The sequence below is a fragment of the Rhineura floridana genome, chromosome 3 (genome assembly GCF_030035675.1).
Source record: "Rhineura floridana isolate rRhiFlo1 chromosome 3, rRhiFlo1.hap2, whole genome shotgun sequence".
Taxonomy (NCBI): domain Eukaryota; kingdom Metazoa; phylum Chordata; class Lepidosauria; order Squamata; family Rhineuridae; genus Rhineura; species Rhineura floridana.
In genome coordinates, this window is record NC_084482.1 from 74388048 (window position 1) to 74409002 (window position 20955).

General features: G+C 44.0%; 1 protein-coding gene across 1 annotated transcript in view; it reads left to right on the plus strand.

Annotated features, from left to right (window-relative positions):
• LOC133378762 (CD209 antigen-like protein C) overlaps nucleotides 1-20955 on the plus strand; it is a 33600-nt gene that overhangs the window by 5399 nt on the left and 7246 nt on the right. The window contains exons 2-4 of the mRNA XM_061613389.1: nucleotides 16881-16994; nucleotides 17385-17492; nucleotides 18504-18731. Coding sequence (XP_061469373.1) covers nucleotides 16881-16994; nucleotides 17385-17492; nucleotides 18504-18731 — 450 coding nt within the window. The remainder of the gene's footprint in view (nucleotides 1-16880; nucleotides 16995-17384; nucleotides 17493-18503; nucleotides 18732-20955) is intronic.

Sequence of the window (20955 nt, forward strand, 5' to 3'; positions counted from 1 at the left end):
ATTTCATCCTGAGCGGCTGCCCAGTTTGCAGGCTGGCTAAAAATTAACCGCTGTTGCTGCTTCTGCGCAAATGTGCTTTTTGGCATCTGCACAGTAGAAGTTGCAGGGGGCCCCCCCAACACCACACCATTGCTCTGATAGGTTCCTTTTTTCCGGGCTTTCCCCTGACATTCGCGCACATGCGCAACAGTGGAAATACGTGATTGGCTGAGAATGAGGGAAGGGATATGGGGAACCGTCCAAGAACCACCCATCAAATGCCCAGAGCTGTAAAGTCCGCGGTACTGAAGGTACAGCGGATGATTCCCGGTTTAAAAAAGCAAATTGCATGATTGGCGGTATTGCAGAAGCAGATTTAACCGCGTGAAAATGTGCAAAAGCGCGCGGTGTCATATGGATGACCGAAAAATAATGAAAACACAAAGCGATCATGTCACGCATTTTGCAGTCATCTAGATGACCCCAAGTCTCTTTTTTGTCATGTTTAGCACCAGTCTTTTTATCTATATACAATTTGTATGAATGAATTTGTCATCCTGGCAACTGTTTTATAATTATTCAGTGTATTGCTTCCATCTTCCTTTTATTCTGTCTCGGTCAGTCAGTGTGTTCCCTTGTTGATTATTCAACATTCCTACTCTTGGTTTGAATTTCCCTTTCATTTCTCTAATATTTTGGAATATGACTCTTGTGCTACCCTTTTTGTTGTCCTCTTCTATTTCTTTACAATAATTATTATAATAGCTCTCTTTGTCCCTACGTATTACTCGCTGTATTATTGCATTTAGGGTTGTGTCCATGTTTCTGTCTCCTTTTGCTTTTGCTTTCCTTCAGTCTTTAATCATTTTAAGATTTTCTTCCGTCATCCATTGAGGGTTTTCTCTCTTTTTAATGAGAGCTATTGTCTTTTCGCATTCTCTCCTGATAATGTCTCTGACTTCAATCCATAGTTCTTCTGGTTCTCTATCAACTAAGTTTAAAGCCTCAAATCTGTTCCTTATTTGATCTTTATATTCTTCTGGGATGTTATTTAAATTGTATTTTGGCATTATGATTGTTTTGTTGTTGTTTAGCTTTAATCTGATTTTTCATATTACCGTTTCAGGATCTGTACCGCAGTCTGCTCCCGGTCTTGTTTTCACAGAAAGTATGGAACTTCTCCATCTTCTGCTACCAATTATATAATTGATTTGATTCTTATATTGACTATTCGGTGATGTCCATGTGTACAGTCATCTTTTTGATTGCTCAAAAAATGTGTTTGCAAGAAACTAATTATTGGCTTCACAGAATTCAATAAGTCTTTCTCCTGCTTCATTTCTATCTCCTAAACTCCATTTTCCCACAATTCCTAGTTCTTCTCGGTTCCCTACTTTTGCATTCTAATTATCAGAACATCTTGTTTTGGTGTGTTATCAATTTCTTCCTGTACTTCTGCGTAAAATCTCTCTCTTTCCCTTAACCCTAATACCCAATAAAGAATGCACACGTAATGATCTAAATGACAAATTGGTTTATTACAAGGAAAAGGAAATAATATAGTATCAGGTCTAAAGATGGTATATAGACACGTTTTAAAACTACTACATTCAGACACACTCAGTCTAAGAAAGAAGAAAGGTATCCCCAATCTACCAAGAAGGCTAGAGAGAATGAGCATAGTGTGTGTTATAGGTTCACACTAAAAAGACAGGCAGTGAATATACCTGATCCTGAAGACAGTGAGGACTCAAAATCTGGATTAAGATTTTTATTAGGACTGTGCAATGTATCTGGCCAAGACCCAAACTGGGCCTATTTTGAAGCATTTGGGTCTCAGCTGAGTCGGGTTGAGAAAGCCCCAGATCTCTACAGGTCAGGTTGGACAGCTCAGAGTAATCTACAGCTATAAGGGAGTGGGGCATCAGGCACAAAGGAGAGGCAGGCGTACATAGGGAGAAAGAGAAACTGGAAAAAGCAAGCACCTTTTCATGTGAGAAGGTAGGTGCCTTTCCTGTCTGAAGTCTCCTACTTCCCACAAGGCCTCCCCAAGCCCCGTGTAGTATCCAAATTCGCTTCACAAGCGAATTTGCAAAGAGCACCATGCAGTATGGAATCCTCTTGCTTATTAGCTGGTAAGTGGGAGGATTCATTCTGTGTGATGCCGGTTGCTGTGTGTTTGCAGGTGGCTTCCCTGCATGCAAAGAAGCTAGGGTTACCAGGTGTCTGGTTTTTGGCCAGATACTCCAGCTTTTGGGGGTTCCCTCTGGGTCTCAGGGTGACTCACCTTAATCTCTGGACTCTCAGCTTCAATTTAAAAACAAAAATTAAGTTTCTAGGTGGTCTGGTTTCCAATATATACACCAAAACTTCAGCCGCCGCCGCCCCTCCACAACTGTTAAATCTGTTTAATATATCTGTTATAGCAGCTCCTAACTCTAACCCAGCCCTTTCAGGATTGTAGCCAATAAGTGAAGCCAGGGTTGTGATTTGTTGACCCAGGCAGTGCCTAGACCTCATTGCAACGTCAGAAAATGGTGGTTATGATGTTTTCAGTTTGAGTAAGTAAGTATATGGCTTTCAGTTTTCTTTCTCTTGTGTGCAAGAGTCAGACCCTGGACTGTTGAAGAGGGTGATGCTTTGAAAACCTTTGCAATATGAAAGTATTTAATCCAATACTTGCTTTTCTGGGAGTAAAGCAATGCTAATCCCACGTGCCCAGAGTAAACCTCATTGAATTCAATAGAACTTACTTTTGAGTAGACATGGTTAGGATTGTGCTATAAATTAATGAGACTTTTGAGTGAACATAGCAAAGAATTGTGTTTGTGTTGTAAATTGTTCTCTCCCCCTCCAATCCTATTTTTAAAGCAATTAGGCAGGGCTTACTTAGGTATCACAATTTTTATTGTGTAGGAAACTAATACTGATTTTAAAAAAAATGTTCTGCAATGACCAACTGATTTGACAATAAACTATTATATGGGATGTATTTTTACACCTGCAAGTGTGTGTGTGTGTGTGTGTGTGTGTGTGTGTGTGTGTGTGTAGTCTTACCAACAACCCTGTGAGGTAGAGTTGGTGATTGGAAACCCAGGCAGCTCACAATAAGAAATAAATTCCTTTAAAATCCAATAACCATAAAACAAGTATAAACAGTAGCGAAACAGCTTAAAGTGGCATGATTCTGAATTTTGGGTTAGGTGAATGAAGTGTATTTATTTATTATTTGATTTATATCCCACCCTTCCTCTTAGTAGGAGCCCAGGGCGGCAAACAAAAGCACTAAAAACACTTTAAAACATCATGAAAACAGATTTTAAAATATATTAAAACAAAACATCTTTAAAAACATTTTTAAAAGTTTGAAAAACATCTTTTTTAAAAATGAAAATGTTTTTAAAAAGCAATTCCAGCACAGACACAGACTGGGATAAGGTCTCAACTTAAAAGGCTTGGTAAAAGTACCAGTTCCTTATCACTTGAGGCTTCAGTTCTCTGGAAATTTTCTTGTTTGAGAAAGTCCCACTGAATACATTGGGACTTGCTTCTGAGTAAACAAACATAGGATTGCACAATAAATATCTTTACAGGTTGTGTAAATAGTACACCTTTTATAGTCATGCTATATAAATATTTATTCATACTGTGTCCCAATAAGTATCTGATTTCACACTATGGTTATACAATACTTCCCCTACATTTTAAGTGTGCCCTTCTTCCTTGGGGTGTTCATGGTTCTCCGTTGTTTTCATCCTGAGGGGCAGGTTAAGCTGAGAGGTGGTGAGTAGCCCATGGTCACCAAGTACACTTTATAGCTCGTATCCATTTTGAAAATTTAATTAAAACAATTTACATTCAGGCAAAATTTATTAAGTAGATCCACGCAATACATATAAAGCATTTAAATGTCACATTTAAAGCTCATGGCTTCCCTTAAAGAATCCTGGGAAGTGTAGTTTCCCCTCACAGTTAAAATTCTCACCACCCTTAACAAAGTGCAGTTCCCATGATTCTGTGGTGGGATTCATGTGCTTCAAATGGGTGTTGAATGTGCTTTAAATGAATGGTGTGGATCTGCCCTAGTATGCTGTGCATTCATTAGTGTATTGAAAAGCACCATTTCAAAATATACTTTTTTAAACGGGAAGGGCGGTAGCTCATTGGTGGGCACATGCTTTCACCAATCACAGAAAAAGACTGTTGTCTGGAAGCCTGGAGAGTCAATGCTAGTCCATAAAATCAGTACTGAGCTAGATAGTACAAGATGACTTGAGTCGGTATAAGGAAGATTCCTTTGTTCCTAAAAGAGGAAAAAGACCCAAGGGCCACAGTGACTCTGAAATTTATTGATGTATTTTACTTACAACATTTATATACCACTTTGTTGTAAAAAACCTCAAAGCAGTTTACTGAAGGAATTAAAATAATAAAATTATTAGCAAACACAGTTAAAAACAGGTATTTAAAAACATTGAAAATAATAAAACCAAAATGAGTTAAAAACAGATAAAAAGAATAATAGCTTCTATATGCCTAGGCAGGCTTGCCTAAAGAAAAAATGCTTTTAGCAAATGCCAAAAAGAGTACAGTGAAGGCGCCTGCCTAGTGTCAATAGGCAGGGAGTTCCAAACCGTAGGTGCTGCCACACAAAAGGATCCATTTCTTAAAAGAGCAGAACAAGTACTATGCGGCACCTGTAATATGGAAAGTACACCTTGAACTTGGCCTGGTAGCAAATCAGCAACCAGTACAGATTTCAGAGCAGAGGTGTTATGTGCTGACAGGGTCTCGCTCAAGTCAGCAGTTGTGCAGCAGCATTATGTACTAACTGCAACCCCCTGGTCAGGTTGTGCTTCATGGGGATTTCTGTGACCTTCGCTGACTGGATGCCAGGATTTCTTTAGCTTTTGGTTTTCAGTTATGAATCCTGTTATGGGATGCTGAGTTGTCTGCCTTACTCATAGGAATCTTGTTATGGTTGGTATGGTATTGCATTTAGGAACGCATCACTGTCTTTTGTTTTTCTTTTTCTGTTTGTGTTTGTGTTTCATTTACCGTTAACCTCATTCCCTTACATGCATAGAAGCAACAGCAGTGGTTGCATGCGCTCGGCAAAACCCCCTAAAATCCATTGATGATGCACCTTGTTGGTTGCATGGCAGTTTGTTTCTTGCCCAATAGTGGTAAAAGAGAATTCACATATTTGGAAGTGTGTCTGCAATTATTGTTTCCAAGCTGCTGCCTGTGAAGGTAGACCAAACCATGTGCGCTTTCTCTCTGTCAATTATTACTCACTGTAATTGGGTTGGCTGTCAAAGTGAGTTTATAGCAGCCCACAGGGTAGATAGAAAGGGTAGAGAATCTTCTTACTTTTACTCATTTCTCAGACATCTTTCTGAAGCGAACTTCTGTAAAGACGTTTGGAGCAGCCACATTAAAAGATAAAGGCAGGGCATTCTAGGCAGGGGGTTGCCAACCCTGCTTGGATATGGATATCTTTGCAGGGGACCCCTAGTCAAGCTTTACTAACAGCACAATCCAAACTATATCTACTCAGAAGTAAGTCCTGTTGAGTTCTATGGGGCTTAGTAAGTGTGTTTAGAATTGCGGCCTTCAGAGCATCCATGTTTACTCCTGAGTGCTCCCATCTAACATTGTCATACGACTATGGAACCAATTACCTAGAGAGGTAGTGGGCTCTCCGACACTGGAGGCATTCAAGAGGCAGCTGGACAGCCATCTGTCAGGGATGCTTTGATTTGGATTCCTGCATTGTGCAGAGGGTTGTATTCGATGGCCTTATAGGCCCCTTCCAACTCTAGTATTCTATGATTCTATGATCTCCACACCACTAGGCTCCCTTCTTCCTGCAATGGCCTTCTGGTGACTGGACTGGCCTGAAGGCACTTAAACCCTTCTTGCTGAAAGCAAGTAGGCTAGATTAAATGTTCCCTACCCAGGCTCCATCTTTTAACTAAGAATTCTACCTTAATTTCCAATCAGAGCATTTTTGTTTTAAATTGTATGCGCCAAGCAACTGTGATCATGCTTAATGACTTCACTAGGGCCCGCCCCATGACTTCACTAAGGCCTGCCCCTGTGACATCACTCGGGCCCACACCCTAGCATCACTAGGGTCTGCCCCTGAAATCTCAGGTTTTGGGATGCTTCTGACCTGACAACCTTAAGAGAAGCTGTTCACAAAGGAGCAGCAACCAGCAACTTGCAGGGTGGAATCTTCCTGCTTACCAGCTGGTAAGCAAAGTGATTCCTTCCAGCGTGGTGATAGTTGTACCTACCTGCTCTCAGTTGGGGAGAAGTAGACACAGCATCTTCTCCTTCCCTCATCCCTCTCCTGACCATATTTTTAAGTTTTAAAAATGCCCTTAGCCTCGCCCCCTGAATAGCTTTGGGGATGAACGGGGGTGGGGCAGGTGGCCCTCTCTTTGGGACAGTGCAGATTGGCCCTCCATGGGGCCCACAGATCAGGGCCACTGGATGGATAGTATACAGCTGTATACAGCTCTGATTTCTATTTCTGGCAAGAGCTAAGCTGTCCCCTTCAAATATTGCCAGCTGTCAGGCCCAGAAACCTAATCCTTTCCTTGGTCTGATGTCCAGTGAAGCATGTTACCGATCTTTAACAGCAATGTGGGGTATCAGAAGGAACTTTGGAGCTACAAGTGCTGATCTAATCTGGGCAAAACCTCCAGTTTAAAATGTGATTTTGGGTCTCATAGACTTGTGAGTAAACTGGGAGGGGAACTGTGTCATCATGATGGAGGGGACATGAAAGGGTTCCTTTGAAATGTAATTTTGGGGTCTGTTTCTACAAAATGGATTTTGAGATAACTTACTATGTCTAGGGAGATGTATGAACTGAATTCCTGTATTTTGGGGAAAACAACTTTTAACTTATTAAATCCTAAGGTGTCATAAATTAAGGTGTGGCTGGCATCATTGTTTAATTTGAAGGAATATTCTCTGGCAGTATCAATGTTTTGAACTCTTCCTTATTGCCTCATAGCTTATCAGTACATCCACTTCTGGGGTCTGGAAGCATGTTCTGGTCTTCCTGAGATACAAACAAGTCAGAGGTGATGAAGGGCTATTTCCCATATTGCAACACAAGCAAGACAGTATGCCTAGGTCCACTGAAATGAACCAAAGAAAAGTCAGGTCAAGCATCCTTCCTTACACAATCCCCAACATCTTGAGGCAGGACTGGATAAGACTCCCTGCCTGAAACCCTGGAAAAAGCTGCTGCCGATCAATGTAGACAATACTGATGCTGATGGACTATTCTTATAATTCACAGCTGCCTGTGTTCCTAGTTTCTTATCTTTAGACAGCTGCTACTCCAGAGAGGTACAAAGAAAAGCACAACCAGTTTTATGATCCACTGTAAAAATGAGACTCATGTTCCACAATGTAAATTTGCTGACAATGAGTTCTTTTGTGCAAAACACTGAAGGCCATGCGAACACCAGCTGTCAGAAAAATAGATTTTGAAGAAAGTTCTGGTTGCACGGATGTTATACAATAGGGTGGAGGCTGAACACACGAAACACTGATGTGGACATATTTGAAAGGGGTGGGGGTACATTATATTATTCATTCATTCAACGTATGAGTTGCTTCATAAATGTCCTGGCAACATACACAGTAAAATAGGCAGAATTAAATCAAACCATACAATGAAACAATTTAAAAAGTGAATAAAACCAACCCAGCAGTAGATCAGATCCAGCCATAAAATCCAGAAATGGACACAAATTAAAAACCCAGCAACCGAACTAACAAAACTTAGTCCAGCTACAAAAGCTAAAATACAAACCAAAAAAATCCCATTATTCTGCCAAGAGTAAAATCAGATCATATCAGTGATGTTAAAAAATGTTAAAGGCCCCTCCAGATTGGTGGGTTTGTTTGTTTTGGCAGGTGTATTCTGCAACATATCATTGACACAATAACAGTGAATAATGGTGGATTTATATTGAATGATCCACATAACATTCCACTTTATTAGTTTTGCAGTGCTTCCCCAATGTTATGGCATTTTTGCCGTCTGGAGCACAACAAAAGCAGAACAGAAAATAAACTGGAACATTTGTGGTATTAAAAGGTTCAGGATTTCACTAGAATGTTACAGGATAGGAACATATCCCCCCCCCCAGTGTAAGCAAAATAAACAGGTGGGCTGTTACTTATAACATTGTGCATACTAAGGATGGGAACCACTAGTTACTCCCAATTCCATTGAATTTGTCAAACTGGAAAGCAAATCCCTTTCCATGTTTGATTGTTTCCCACTATCTCCTGCTGTTATCATTTTGAAAGGGCTTTCCTTCTGTCCAGTGCACCCACCAAATCTCCTCTTCATGCCTCCTCCTCCCAAATTGCATTAGATCCTCCACCGCCCACCATGGAAGAAAGCAAGAGATCGTCTCTCATTCAGTTTCAAGTTAGCAAAGGGAGCACCCAGATTAGTTGGTTTCAGGCTCAGAGGAAAAGAACACAAGTTAGAGCTTGTGCGCGCGTGCGCGCACACACGCACACACACAGGGAGAGAGAGAGATCGAAATCTGGCTGGCTCTTTGGTATGTTTAGGTTCCCTTTCCATCTCCATCAGCTGTTGGGCAGGAAAAGAGAGGCTTTGCGGCTTCTGGATCAATGCCACATTAAAGTAATAGAGCTTGCTCGTCCCCCCCCCCACTTTCCTCCATCAGTCCAAGGAAGCTCAGTTAAAAACCTCCTCCTTTAAACTCCATGTTTTCAACGAATTGTTTGCTTAAAATTGCAAAATAGCTTTAAAGTGGAAATATTATTCATTAAACATTTGATTTTACATTTGATTGCAAAATAGTAGTTTTTTTTTTTAAAAAAATGCAAGTTACAGAGGCCAGAAGGAGGAAGAACCCAAGTTCAGTACCAGAAGCAGAAATGAACTGTAAGAAAGAAAAAGGAGGCATGGACAGAGGGGTGGATTCAACTTCAGTTCCAGAAATGCAACTGGCTATTAGGGGGAAGGAGACAAGGGGCTTGGCATATGACGGAAGAACGCCCATGCACTGCCTATTGCAGGAAAGTCTGTGGCATTGCGTCCGAGTGCACAGATGTTAATGAGATCGATTATCGATACAGGAAAGCATATTAGTTTTTGGTGGTATTTCTAATGCAGATTTGCGAATGCAAAAATCCGTACTAGCTTGCAAAGTCATATGGACGAAGGTGAATTAATGAGGACACAAAGCAATAACACTGCAGATTATACAATCTTATGGATGGGCCCTTTGTTTAAAAAGAACCACTTGACTAGCTAATAAGTATGCTTATCATTTAAATAGTAACATTAGATTTAACTAAAGCACTTCACATACATTAACTCAGCAGCTTGCAGTAGCCCTGTAAGGCAGGCCAATACTATTATACTATTGCAGATGAAAAGTCGAGTGTTAGGAATGTGCTGAAGGTCACCTATTGTCAGGCCCAGGATGTGACTCAGGAACCAGGCCAACGATTGTAGTTAATTCGTGTTTTATTAGGGTAATGTCCAAACAAAGACTGCGTTTTCTCATGAATCAATACAGGGATACAGGTCCTGCGGCATTGGGAGAAAGTTGACAGAGCAAGGGACTTCTTCCCGCCTGTTCTTTAAGAAGGGGCCAAACGGGCGCGCAATCTTTCGCTCCTCCTTAACTGCCCCTCAGGTACTGCCCGCCTTCCCCCCTTCTCTCCTGTCTTTTCAGCTGTCTGCGTGTGCGCGGTGAGGGGGGAAGCATCACCCCCTCCTCTTCTGAAGTTTCCGATTCCAGGATGGGGGATAGGGGAGGGGCTGATGGTAAACTGCCTCCCCGCTTTTCGGCTGTGAGCAGCCCTCCCTCTTCCCCCTCTTGCTCTGAGCCTGAAAGAGGGGGAGGCGTGAGAATGTCCAGGGAGGGCTCAGGCTCCCCGTTGCTAAGCGACCTTATCACTGGCAGTTCCTCAGTTTCGTCTTCGCTCCGAAGGGGGGAAGTTCCTCCCCCTTCCCTCTGCCATCCATCCAAATACTCTTCTCCCAACTCTCCGGGATCCAGCTCCCCAGGATTGGGACCCCAGCTCTGCCTTCCAACACCATCACCCCTCCCAGGCTGTGCCCCCCTCCCCTTGTCTGGCTTGGGACGGTGGGGAAAACGTTGATGGAAAAGTTTTACCAATTCTGGAGCATGCACATCAGCTGCATCTTCCCATGATCTGTCAGCCACCCCATAGCCTTTCCAGTGAATCAAGTACTGCAGCTTGTGGCGTCTGATCCTGGAATCTAAGATCTCCTCAACTTCAAACTCAAGCTGCTCATTTACCAGGAGTGGAGCTCCGGGAGGTTCCTCCGGCTGTAACTCACTGGGAGGGGCGGCTTTCGTTAAGAGGGATCGATGGAACACAGGATGTATTTTAAACGTGTCAGGCAGCTTCAGTCGGTACGCCACGGGATTGATTTGAGTTTCTATTTCGAAAGGACCCACCCTCTTTTCTTGTAATTTTCTACATTTGCCCGGCATCTGGAGGAAGCGGGTGGACAGCCATACCTGGTCTCCCGGTTGAAGGGGGGGGCCCTCCTTCCTGTGCAGGTCAGCAACTCGCTTGTACTCCGTTTTGGCTTCGTTTAACTGCTGTTTCAGTGTCTGTTGCGCCGCTTGCAATTCCTTAAGGAAGTTCTCAGCTGCCGGTACCAGCATTCCTTCTGAGCTGCTTGGAAAGACTTTAGGATGGAATCCATAATTAGCGAAGAACGGGGTTTGTTGAGTGCTGGAGTGCAGAGAATTGTTGTAGGCGAACTCTGTAAAATGCAAATATGATACCCAGTCAGTCTGTTGATAGGACACATAACTTCGTAAATATCTTTCCAAAACGGCGTTCAAGCGTTCCGTCTGCCCATCTGTCTGGGGGTGATAGGCGGAGGAGAGTTTTAATTCCGTCTGCAACTGTTTCCACATTGCTCTCCAAAATTTGGCTGTGAACTGAGTTCCTCGGTCTGAGACTACGCTGTTTGGCAATCCATGCAGCCGGTAGACTTCTTTTATGAATAACTTGGCCGTTTCTTTAGCCTCTAAGGCCCCTGCACAAGGAAGAAAGTGTGCCATTTTGGTAAGTAGATCCACCACTACTAAGATGGCTGTCATTCCTTGGGACTTGGGTAGATCAGTTATAAAATCCATGGAGAGGTCCTTCCAGGGTTCGTGTGGGACAGGCAACGGTTGTAACAGTCCTGCTGGTGTCCCTGTTTGTGTTTTTGTCCGCAGACAGACAGAGCAGGACTTTAGATAACTCTCAATATCCCGACGCATTTTAGGCGACCAGAAGTCCTTGGCCACGTTCTGAATGGTCTTGTAAATCCCAAAGTGTCCCGCTGTGATGGAATCATGACACTGGCGTAGGATTCTGAGCCTTAATTCCCCTTCTGGCACATATCTGGCGGTTTTGAACCATAACAGTCCATTTCTCCAGTGAAAGGTTACTTCTGAGTCTTGACCTTGTCCCATCTCCTGCTGATATTTTAGCATGTCTGCATCTTCTTGTTGTGCCTTTTCGAGTTCCTCTTCCCATGAAGGCTGGCATACTCCCAACGTTAATTTCTCTGGCGGGATTACGTACTGAGGCTGGTCCTCGGATTCACTTTCTTTGAATTGTGGCTGTCTGGATAAGGCATCCGCTCTCTGGTTTTTGGCTTGGGCATGGTAAGTAATCTGGAAGTTAAACCTAGTGAAGAACTGGGACCATCTTATCTGTGTCTGGTTCAGCTTTCTGGCTGTTTGGAGGCTTTCAAGCTTCTTGTGGTCGGAGCGCACTTCAATTCGATGAGAGGTCCCCTCTAGGTATTGTCTCCAGTTTTCAAAAGAGTCCTTGATGGCCAGCAGCTCCTTCTCCCAAACTGTGTAGTTCTTCTCTGCAGGCTTTAACTTCCGAGAGAAGTACGCACAGGGGTGCAGCTCCTTCCCTTCTTGGTCTAATTGTAGCAGGACCCCCCCTCGATGGCAAAATCTGAAGCATCTGCTTCCACGATGAAAGGGCGGTTCGGATCAGCAAAGCGCAGAATGGGCTCAGTAGCAAACCTTCTCTTCAGCTCCTCAAAGGCCTCGGTGGCGTTCTCTGTCCATTGAAACTTCTTCTTTCCCCTTAAACAGTCAGTCAGAGGAGCTGTTAATTTGGAAAACCCTGGAATGAACTTTCTGTAATAATTGGCAAACCCCAAAAACCGTTGTACATCCTTTTTGGTGACAGGTTGGCCCCAGTCCAATATGCAGCTTACTTTCCCTGGGTCCATCTCCACACCTTCCGCTGAGATTCGATATCCAAGGAAGTCTAGAGACTTGAGGTCAAATCCACATTTCTCTAATTTAGCATACAGGTGATTTTCTCTCAGTCTCTTCAACACCGTCTTCACATGCTGGTCGTGGTCTTCCTGGTTCTTTGAGAACACCAGGATATCATCTAAGTAACAGATTACATACGTGTCCAACAAGTCTCTAAACACGTCGTTCATGAATTTTTGAAAAATTCCTGGACTTCCACAAAGCCCGAACGGCATGACCAGGTATTCATACTGTCCGTAAGCGGTCAAGAATCCTGTTTTCCATTCATCTCCCTCCTTCATTCTGATCAGATTGTACGCTCCTCTCAAATCCAACTTCGTGAAGATTTTTGCAGAGCGCAGTCGGTCCAGCAACTCTGAGATCAGGGGCAGCGGGTAGCTGTAGGGGATGGTGATCTGGTTCAATGCGCGATAGTCGTTACAGGGTCTGAGTTCCCCCCCTTCTTTTTCACAAACAATAGTGGCACTCCAGCAGGGGATTGTGAGGGGCGTATGAATCCTCGCCTCAGGTTTTTATCCAGGAATTCCTTCAGGGCCTCCCTCTCATTCTCTGTGAGAGAGTAGATTCTCCCTGATGGGATGCTGGCTCCTGGCACTAGATCAATCGCACAGTTGTAAGGGCGGTGGGGGGGTAAAGTCTCTGCCTCTTTTTCATCAAACACATCTTTGAATTCTTCATACTTTGGTGGCAGGGTCACTTGCTCGATCTCTTGCACTGCCCCCGCTAAGGTGTTCTTGATTCCTTCAGGTTGACAGTTCTCCTGGCAATACTGTGAGGTGAACCACACCACCGCCTCCTTCCAACTTATTTTGGGTTCATGCTTTGCTAGCCAGGGCATTCCCAGAATCACCTCAAAGTTCGAGAGATCTGACACGTATAGCGAAATGAACTCTTCGTGCCCAGGGATTTGAAGTTTCACTTCCTCCGTGGCTTGTGTCACCCCTCCTGACTTCAGGGGTCTCCCATCGATAGTCTCCACAGCTAGGGGAGCGTCCAGTTTCCACCGGGAAATTCCATGACGCTTGACTAACTTTGCATCAATAAAATTTGTGGAGGCTCCACTGTCAATTAAGGCAGTGGAATTAAACACCACTCCTCTGGAAGTTGTAATCCGAATAGGCAAGACCAACATCCCCTTTGAGGGAGGTTGGATCGTTGGGGGGCCTTTATACAACGCTGCCCCCAGTCCACCGGCCTGCACGTGGACTGGGTGTTCTAGTTTCCCGACGGCTCGGCTTTCCCCCCTTTCAGTCCACAGTCTCTGGCCACATGGCCCGGCTTTGAACAATAAAAGCATAAACGTTCCCGGCGTCGTCTTTCCTTTTCTTCTTCCGACAGTCTTGGCCTAGCCCCTCCCTGTCCCTCAGTTGCATTACCTGCCATCCCTGCAGTGGGAAGGGTCTTGTTGCGGGATGCCGAGGCTGAGTATCTCGGGACCTCCTGCTTCCTTTCCAGGCACCTTCCTTCCATCCGGTGATCTATCTGTAGGCATAGCCGGATGAGCCCTGGTAGGTCAGCGGGGGGGGGAGGTCCTGGCCAACTCATCCAGGATTTCAGCATTTAATCCACTCCGGTACATAAACATCAGGGCGGCGTCATTGTAACCAGTTTCCTGGGACAGAATTTTAAAAGCGTTAGTGTACTCGGAAACAGTCCCTTTAGCTTGCTTCAGAGCGCCTAGTTGCCGCGCTACTGTTTCAGCCCTTTGCGGGTCTTGAAACATCTCGGTCATCTCCTGTATAAATCCTCTGTACCTTCCTAAGACAGTATCCTTTCTCACGAGATACGGAGTCACCCATTTTGCAGCTTCTCCCTCCAGGAGGCTAATCACGAAAGCTACTTTAGCCCCATCGTCTGGAAATTCCGTGTGCCTGACATCCAGATATAACTCACATTGAGCCACGAAGGTTGCCAACTGATCACTTTGTCCCGCGTATTTTGGGGGCAATCCAATGGGAACCTTTACTACGGCAGCTGGAGGGGCTGTTCGCATCTGGTCTATCGTGGCCTTCAAGGTTTGATTATCCGTCTTCAGCGCCTTGACTGCTGCTAGCAGGGCTTGAACATCCGTCTGCAAATCAGCTACCTTAGTCCTCAGGAGTTCCACTTCTTCCGTCTCAGAAGTGGGGTTCGTCCCCCCCGCTGCTCCCTTTGACATCTTGTCCCAGTCAAGTGAAGAGAGCGTTGAGGGTGATTTAGGTGGCTCTGTCAAGCTGTCAGGCCCAGGATGTGACTCAGGAACCAGACCAACGATTGTAGTTAATTCGTGTTTTATTAGGGTAATGTCCAAACAAAGACTGCGTTTTCTCATGAATCAATACAGGGATACAGGTCCTGCGGCATTGGGAGAAAGTTGACAGAGCAAGGGACTTCTTCCCGCCTGTTCTTTAAGAAGGGGCCAAATGGGCGCGCAATCTTTCGCTCCTCCTTAACTGCCCCTCAGGTACTGCCCGCCTTCCCCCCCTTCTCTCCTGTCTTTTCAGCTGTCTGCGTGTGCGCGGTGAGGGGGGAAGCATCACCCCCTCCTCTTCTGAAGTTTCCGATTCCAGGATGGGGGATAGGGGAGGGGCTGATGGTAAACTGCCTCCCCGCTTTTCGGCTGTGAGCAGTCCTCCCTCTTCCCCCTCTTGCTCTGAGCCTGAAAGAGGGGGAGGCGTGAGAATGTCCAGGGAGGGCTCAGGCTCCCTGTTGCTAAGCGACCTTATCACTGGCAGTTCCTCTGTTTCGTCTTCGCTCCAAAGGGGGGAAGTTCCTCCCCCTTCCCTCTGCCATCCATCTGAATACTCTTCTCCCAACTCTCCGGGATCCAGCTCCCCGGGATTGGGACCCCAGCTCTGCCTTCCGACACCTATTCTGCTCACAACAGAGGCGAGATCTGTACCAGGAACTTTATGAGTCACAATCTCTTGGTCACAATGCTTGGGTACTTATCTATTGTCAACAAAGCTCTCAATCCCTCCCTGCCTTTACCAAAGCCATCTTCCAGACCAACCTTCACCAACCTGGTGCTCTCCAGTTGTTTTGGACTACACCTCCCATCAAGACCAGTCAGCATAGCCAATGGTCAAGGATGATGGGACTTGTACTCTGAAACATCTGGAGGGCACCAAGTTGGTGAAGGCCAGAGAAGGATTAAAATCTGCCATTCATTAGAGTGCAAAATTAAGACCCAGGATTTCTCCTTTCCACTCCCGGTTTTTGTGTTTATAGGGAAACCTGGAAAGGTCTGTAAATCTCGGTACAGACAATTTGGATGCTTTGCTGGCTAGATGTTACAGAGAAGTAAGCTGGGTATCATCAGTGTACTGCTGACACATTGCCCTACATCTCCTGATGACTGCTCCTAAGAGCTTCATATAGATGTTAAATAGCTTTGGGGACAAGATGGCACCCTGAGGCATCCCTCAGCACAATTGCCAGGGGGTTGAAATACAATCAACCAATGCTATTCTCTGAAAGCAACCCTGGAGGTAGGATTGGAACCACTGTAAAACAGTGTGTCCGATACCCATCTCACCAAGTCAGCCCAGAAGGATACCATTCTCAACTAGAAACTCAGATTTAGTGTTTCTAATCTCTAAAATGGGCAGATGTTTCTCTGAATGTCTTCTAAATGCTTAATCCCTTAATAATATGCTACACATGACATCAATGTGCAGTTTGAGGATGGACTCACCTGCCTGACTTATACACTTTTAGTTCTTGCTTCGTGCTTGCTAAATAGTTGCAGTCTGGATTGTGTTGGATTGACCTGGCATCACATATGTTTGGCTGCAGGGAGACTCAAAGATATTCAGTGGTTGTGGGCTCTGCTCCTTTACTTCTGGTTTCCCTCCCCAGGTTCAGGGCTCCACTTTTTACAGCTGGGCTCCCCCCCCAAACTTCTTAGACTTTGCTTCTGAAGCCCAGTGGCCCTACTCCCAGGGTCCAGCTAGCACCCAGCATCTTGTATTTCAAGAGCTGGCATGTCACTCTGTCAGCCCCACCATAATGTACTAGAACAGCATCTGAGATAGTTCTCCTTTAGCAGCAGCAAAATTAAAGGGTATGTAATTAAATAATCAGAGTGGTCACGCAGCTATAGAATCATGCTAATCCCAGTTTGGGTAGACGACGACATACAATCTTTCCCTACAGGATCAAACTTGGGGAGAAATGATACTGTAGCCTATGTTATAATACAAGCCTGGCTGGGCACAGTACAAATTGGCTGGTTCTTGCGACAACATGCAGCCCCTTCCCAGTGCACCAACCCACCCCTTCTCAGAAAAGAATGTTTCAAGCTTAGAAAATGGACAATTGGGGTTCACTTAAAAAAAATAAGATGCAGAACAAATATTTAATTAAATAAACTTGTAATGTGGTGGGGCGGGGGGAGAAGCAACAGCCTTCCTGAAGCATGGGTGGAGGGACAAAGAGGAAACACCACTGGATTCGAATTCCAGTGCACATGTTGTTTGAGCAGCAAAGATAAGGAGCTGAGCCAACTCCTGTTTATATCCATGTCTGTACAACCCCAAATTTAGCTTCATCCATCCCCCTATCTAGAAGTATATGAAGACTTTGACAAAGAGAGTGACTATGACTGCATCTCACTTCCTCTTGAAAAGGAGGAGCCAAAGGCACCAGCTGAACCACCAGGCCCTGCCGTTACAGATACAGGTATGAGAGGAATGAACCCTTGGTCCCTTGAGCATTGCTGCCCTCTGCAGGCTTTTGTACATAAGAGAAGACTGGGTGGGCTCCCTCTGCACTATGGCCTCATTAACCATATCTACATTTATAAACCATGGTTAAAGCCAAGGTGTTTTGCAGACAATCACCCAAACCATGGCTTGATACATCAGAGTATAGTTTCTTTCACTGCATCATCACCCCAGCTTCTCCACAGCTCCAGTATGCTAGCCGAAGACATTTGTGGTGCCATTACACTGACGATTTCTCATCACGTCACTAGCCTCCTTGCTATTGGCTTCTGTTTTTTCCAGAGTTACCATCCTGGGCTATTTCAAATATTGCTCTCTCTCTCTCTCTCCCTCTCTCCCCCTGCAGCTCAGTCCACTTCTACTCCAACCCAATGGAAAGGTTGTTGGAGAAACTGCATAGCTTTGCTCCTGGCTCTCGTTGGTCTCCTGATTGACATCATTCTTCTCTCACAGCGTGAGTGCATGCACCAGGAGAAGAGGGGTGGCTCACATGTTACATGCAATGAGTGTACGGGGTCATAGTACATAGTAGTTGAGCGATATAAACAGCTTGTACCTGTGTTCAGTCAGTGTAATGTGTGAACAAGCCAAGGGTCAAGCAGCATTGTGGGGCATTCCAGCTTCAAGTGATAAAAGCAAGAAAGGATTGGGACTAGAAAGAGAGAGAGATTTATGTTGGCACATATTTAGAGTAGGATAGTGATGGAGCAGGCTTCTCCTAGATTGCCCTCTTTGCAAGTTTCAAGGTATTACAATCCATTACAGTGGAAAGGGAAGCTGATCCCCTTGGCTGATCTCTGGTAAGCACAAGGCCAATCACAGTGCCACTGGAAGTGCTCTGTGTCTGTCAGAACCAACAGTCCCTTTCCCAAGCCAGTAAGTGAGAGGATCTAAGGGAAATAACTCCTTCTGGCACAGGAAAGCTGGGAGAGGGAGCTGGGACCTTCAGAGATACTCTATAGCCCATCACCGTTACCACTCACTGAATGGCCAGCTTTCACTTGAAAAGGTAAGCATCTAGTCTTTTTACTACAGGCCTGGCTCTGGAGGAAGCTTCAGCAACGGTGTGGGGCTCCAGGGCACCTCATGAAATGTATGGACTATGTTACATTACACAGACAATCCTTGGAAATGTTCCCAGCTTTTCTTTGGCAATGGGATAAACTTTAATTCTTTCTCTGTACTTGGATATGTCAATTTTCCTCTTTCAGCTTTGAATGTTTGAATCTAAGAGACTCCATAGATTTCACATAAATTCATCAACAGTGAACCTGGCAGGGGGATGAGGGTGGGAAGTTATTTACCTTACTTACCTTGTCTGTACTTGTAGTAGTTTGAGATTGTATACTTTAGCTATTGGGGGGAGGATATTTTTTTAATTTGTTTGTTATTTATGACCATTCAAAAATAAAAACATATTACAAAGAAAATTATGCCTCCCTCTCTCTCTCTCTCTCCCTTCTAGATGCCGCCATCTTTTTTGAGCTCAGGAAGCTGAATATCAGCTCCAAGCAGGAAAGTTGTAGTGCTTCAACAGCCCCTCTAACGGTCAAGGAATTAAAGATCACTTTCCTAAAGGAACTTAAAATGTTAGAAAAGCATATTGACGAGAGGAGTGAAGCAAGTAATAGAAAAGTGGAGGAACAAATATCTAGAATAGAAGGAAAAATGAGCACATTGAAAAATAGAAAAGGTGGGTGTGAGGAACAAGATGTCAACAGCTAATACAGAAAAGCAAGAAGCATGGGTGAACAGACATCACAAACGGAAGCCTGAAGTCAAAATATATTTGATTGATTGTGGCGCCATACAGGGAAGGTAGAGTGGAAAGCCCTCAGGAGCATCTGTATGTCTTGTCATCTTATACTTATTTATTTTATTTTATTTTGGGGGGGAAACATACCTGCTTTCACCATGTGGGTCCCAAAGTGGCTCACAAAATGTAAAACATAAATTAAACATCTAAGGATTGTTGTTGTTGTTATGTGCCTTCAAGTCGATTACGACTTATGGCAACCCTATGAATCAGCGACCTCCAACAGCATCTTAGGCTGGACTAAAATGTTTTTATAATTTATTATCCTAGGATGGTTGGCACTTTCCTCAGTGCTATGATTTAAGTGAGTTTAAATTGCATAACTGAATTTATTCAGAGCACTTTTAAAAAAAAAATTAGGATTGGCAAACTCTTTTTGTTTGTTTGTTTGTTTGTTGGCTCTATCCTAGGCCACATCTGCACCTTCAAGCACTCTTAATACCACCTTAACAGGTGATAACAACAACAACAATACCACCTTAACAGAAATGTCTTTCACCAAAGATTCCTGCAAGCTGTAGTTTGCTAAAGGTGCTGAGAGTTGTTAGGAGACCCCTATTCCCCTCACAGAGTTACAATTCCTAGAGTTACCTGTGTGTGTGTGTTATGTGCCTCCAAGTCGATTACGACTTATGGCAACCCTATGAATCAGAGACCTCCAACAGCATCTGTCATGAACCACCCTGTTCAGATCTTGTAAGTTCAAGTATGTGGCTTCCTTTATGAAATCAATCCATCTCTTGTTTGGTCTTCCTCTTTTTCTACTCCCTTCTGTTTTCCCCAGCATTATTGTCTTTTCTAGTGAATCAGGTCTTCTCACGATGTGTCCAAAGTATGATAACCTTAGTTTCAACATTTTAGCTTCAAGTGATAGTTCTGCTTTAATTTGTTCTAACACCCAATTATTTGTCTTTTTCGCAGTCCATGGTATGCGCAAAGCTCTCCTCCAGCACCACATTTCAAATGAGTTTATTTTTCTCTTATCCGCCTTTTTCACGTCCAACTTTCACATCCATACACAGTGATCAGGAATACCATGGTCTGAATGATCCTGACTTTTGTGTTCAGTGATACATCTTTGCATTGGAGGACCTTTTCTAGTTCTCTCATAGCTGCCCTCCCCAGTCCTAGCCTTCTTCTGATTTCTTGACTATTGTCTCCATTTTGGTTAATGACTGTGTCAAGGTATTGATAATCCTTGACAAGTTCAATGTCCTCATTGTCAACTGTAAAGTTACATAAATCTTCTGTTGTCATTACTTTAGTCTTTTTGACGTTCAGCTGTAGTCCTGCTTTTGTGCTTTCCTCTTGAACTTTCATCAGCATTAGTTTCTAATCATTACTGGTTTCTTCTAAGAGTATGGTATCGTCTGCATATCTTAAATTATTTATGTTTCTCCGTCCAATTTTCACACCTCCTTCATCTTGGTCCAATCCCGCTTTCCGTATGATATGTTCTGCGTACAGATTAAATAAACAGGGTGATAAAATACACCCCTGTCTCACACCCTTTCCGATTGGGAACCAATCGGTTTCTCCATATTCTGTCCTTACAGTAGCCCCTTGTGCTGAGTATAGGTTGTGCATCAGGACAATCAGATGCTGTGGCACCCCCATTTCTTTTAAAGCATTCCATAGTTTTTCATGATCTACACAGTCAAAGGCTTTGCTGTAGTCTATAAGGCACAGGGTGATCTTCTTCTGAAATTCCTTCCTCCGTTCCATTATCCAACGTATGTTTGCAATATGATCTCTGGTGCCTCTTCCTTTTCTAAATCCAGCTTGGGCATCTGACATTTCTCACTCCATATATGGCAAGAGCCTTTGTTGTAGAATCTTGAGCATTACTTTACTTGCATGAGATATTAAGGCAATAGTTCGGTAATTACTGCATTCTCTGGGATCCCCTTTCTTTGGAAGTGGGATATATATTGAACGCTTTCAGTCTGTGGGTCATTGTTTAGTTTTCCATATTTGTTGACAATTTTTTGTCAAAATTTGGACAGATTCAGTCTCAGTAGCTCGTAGCAACTCTATTGGTATACCATCTATTCCTGGTGAAGAGCAGTTTTCACCTCACATTCTAAAATTTCTGGTTCTT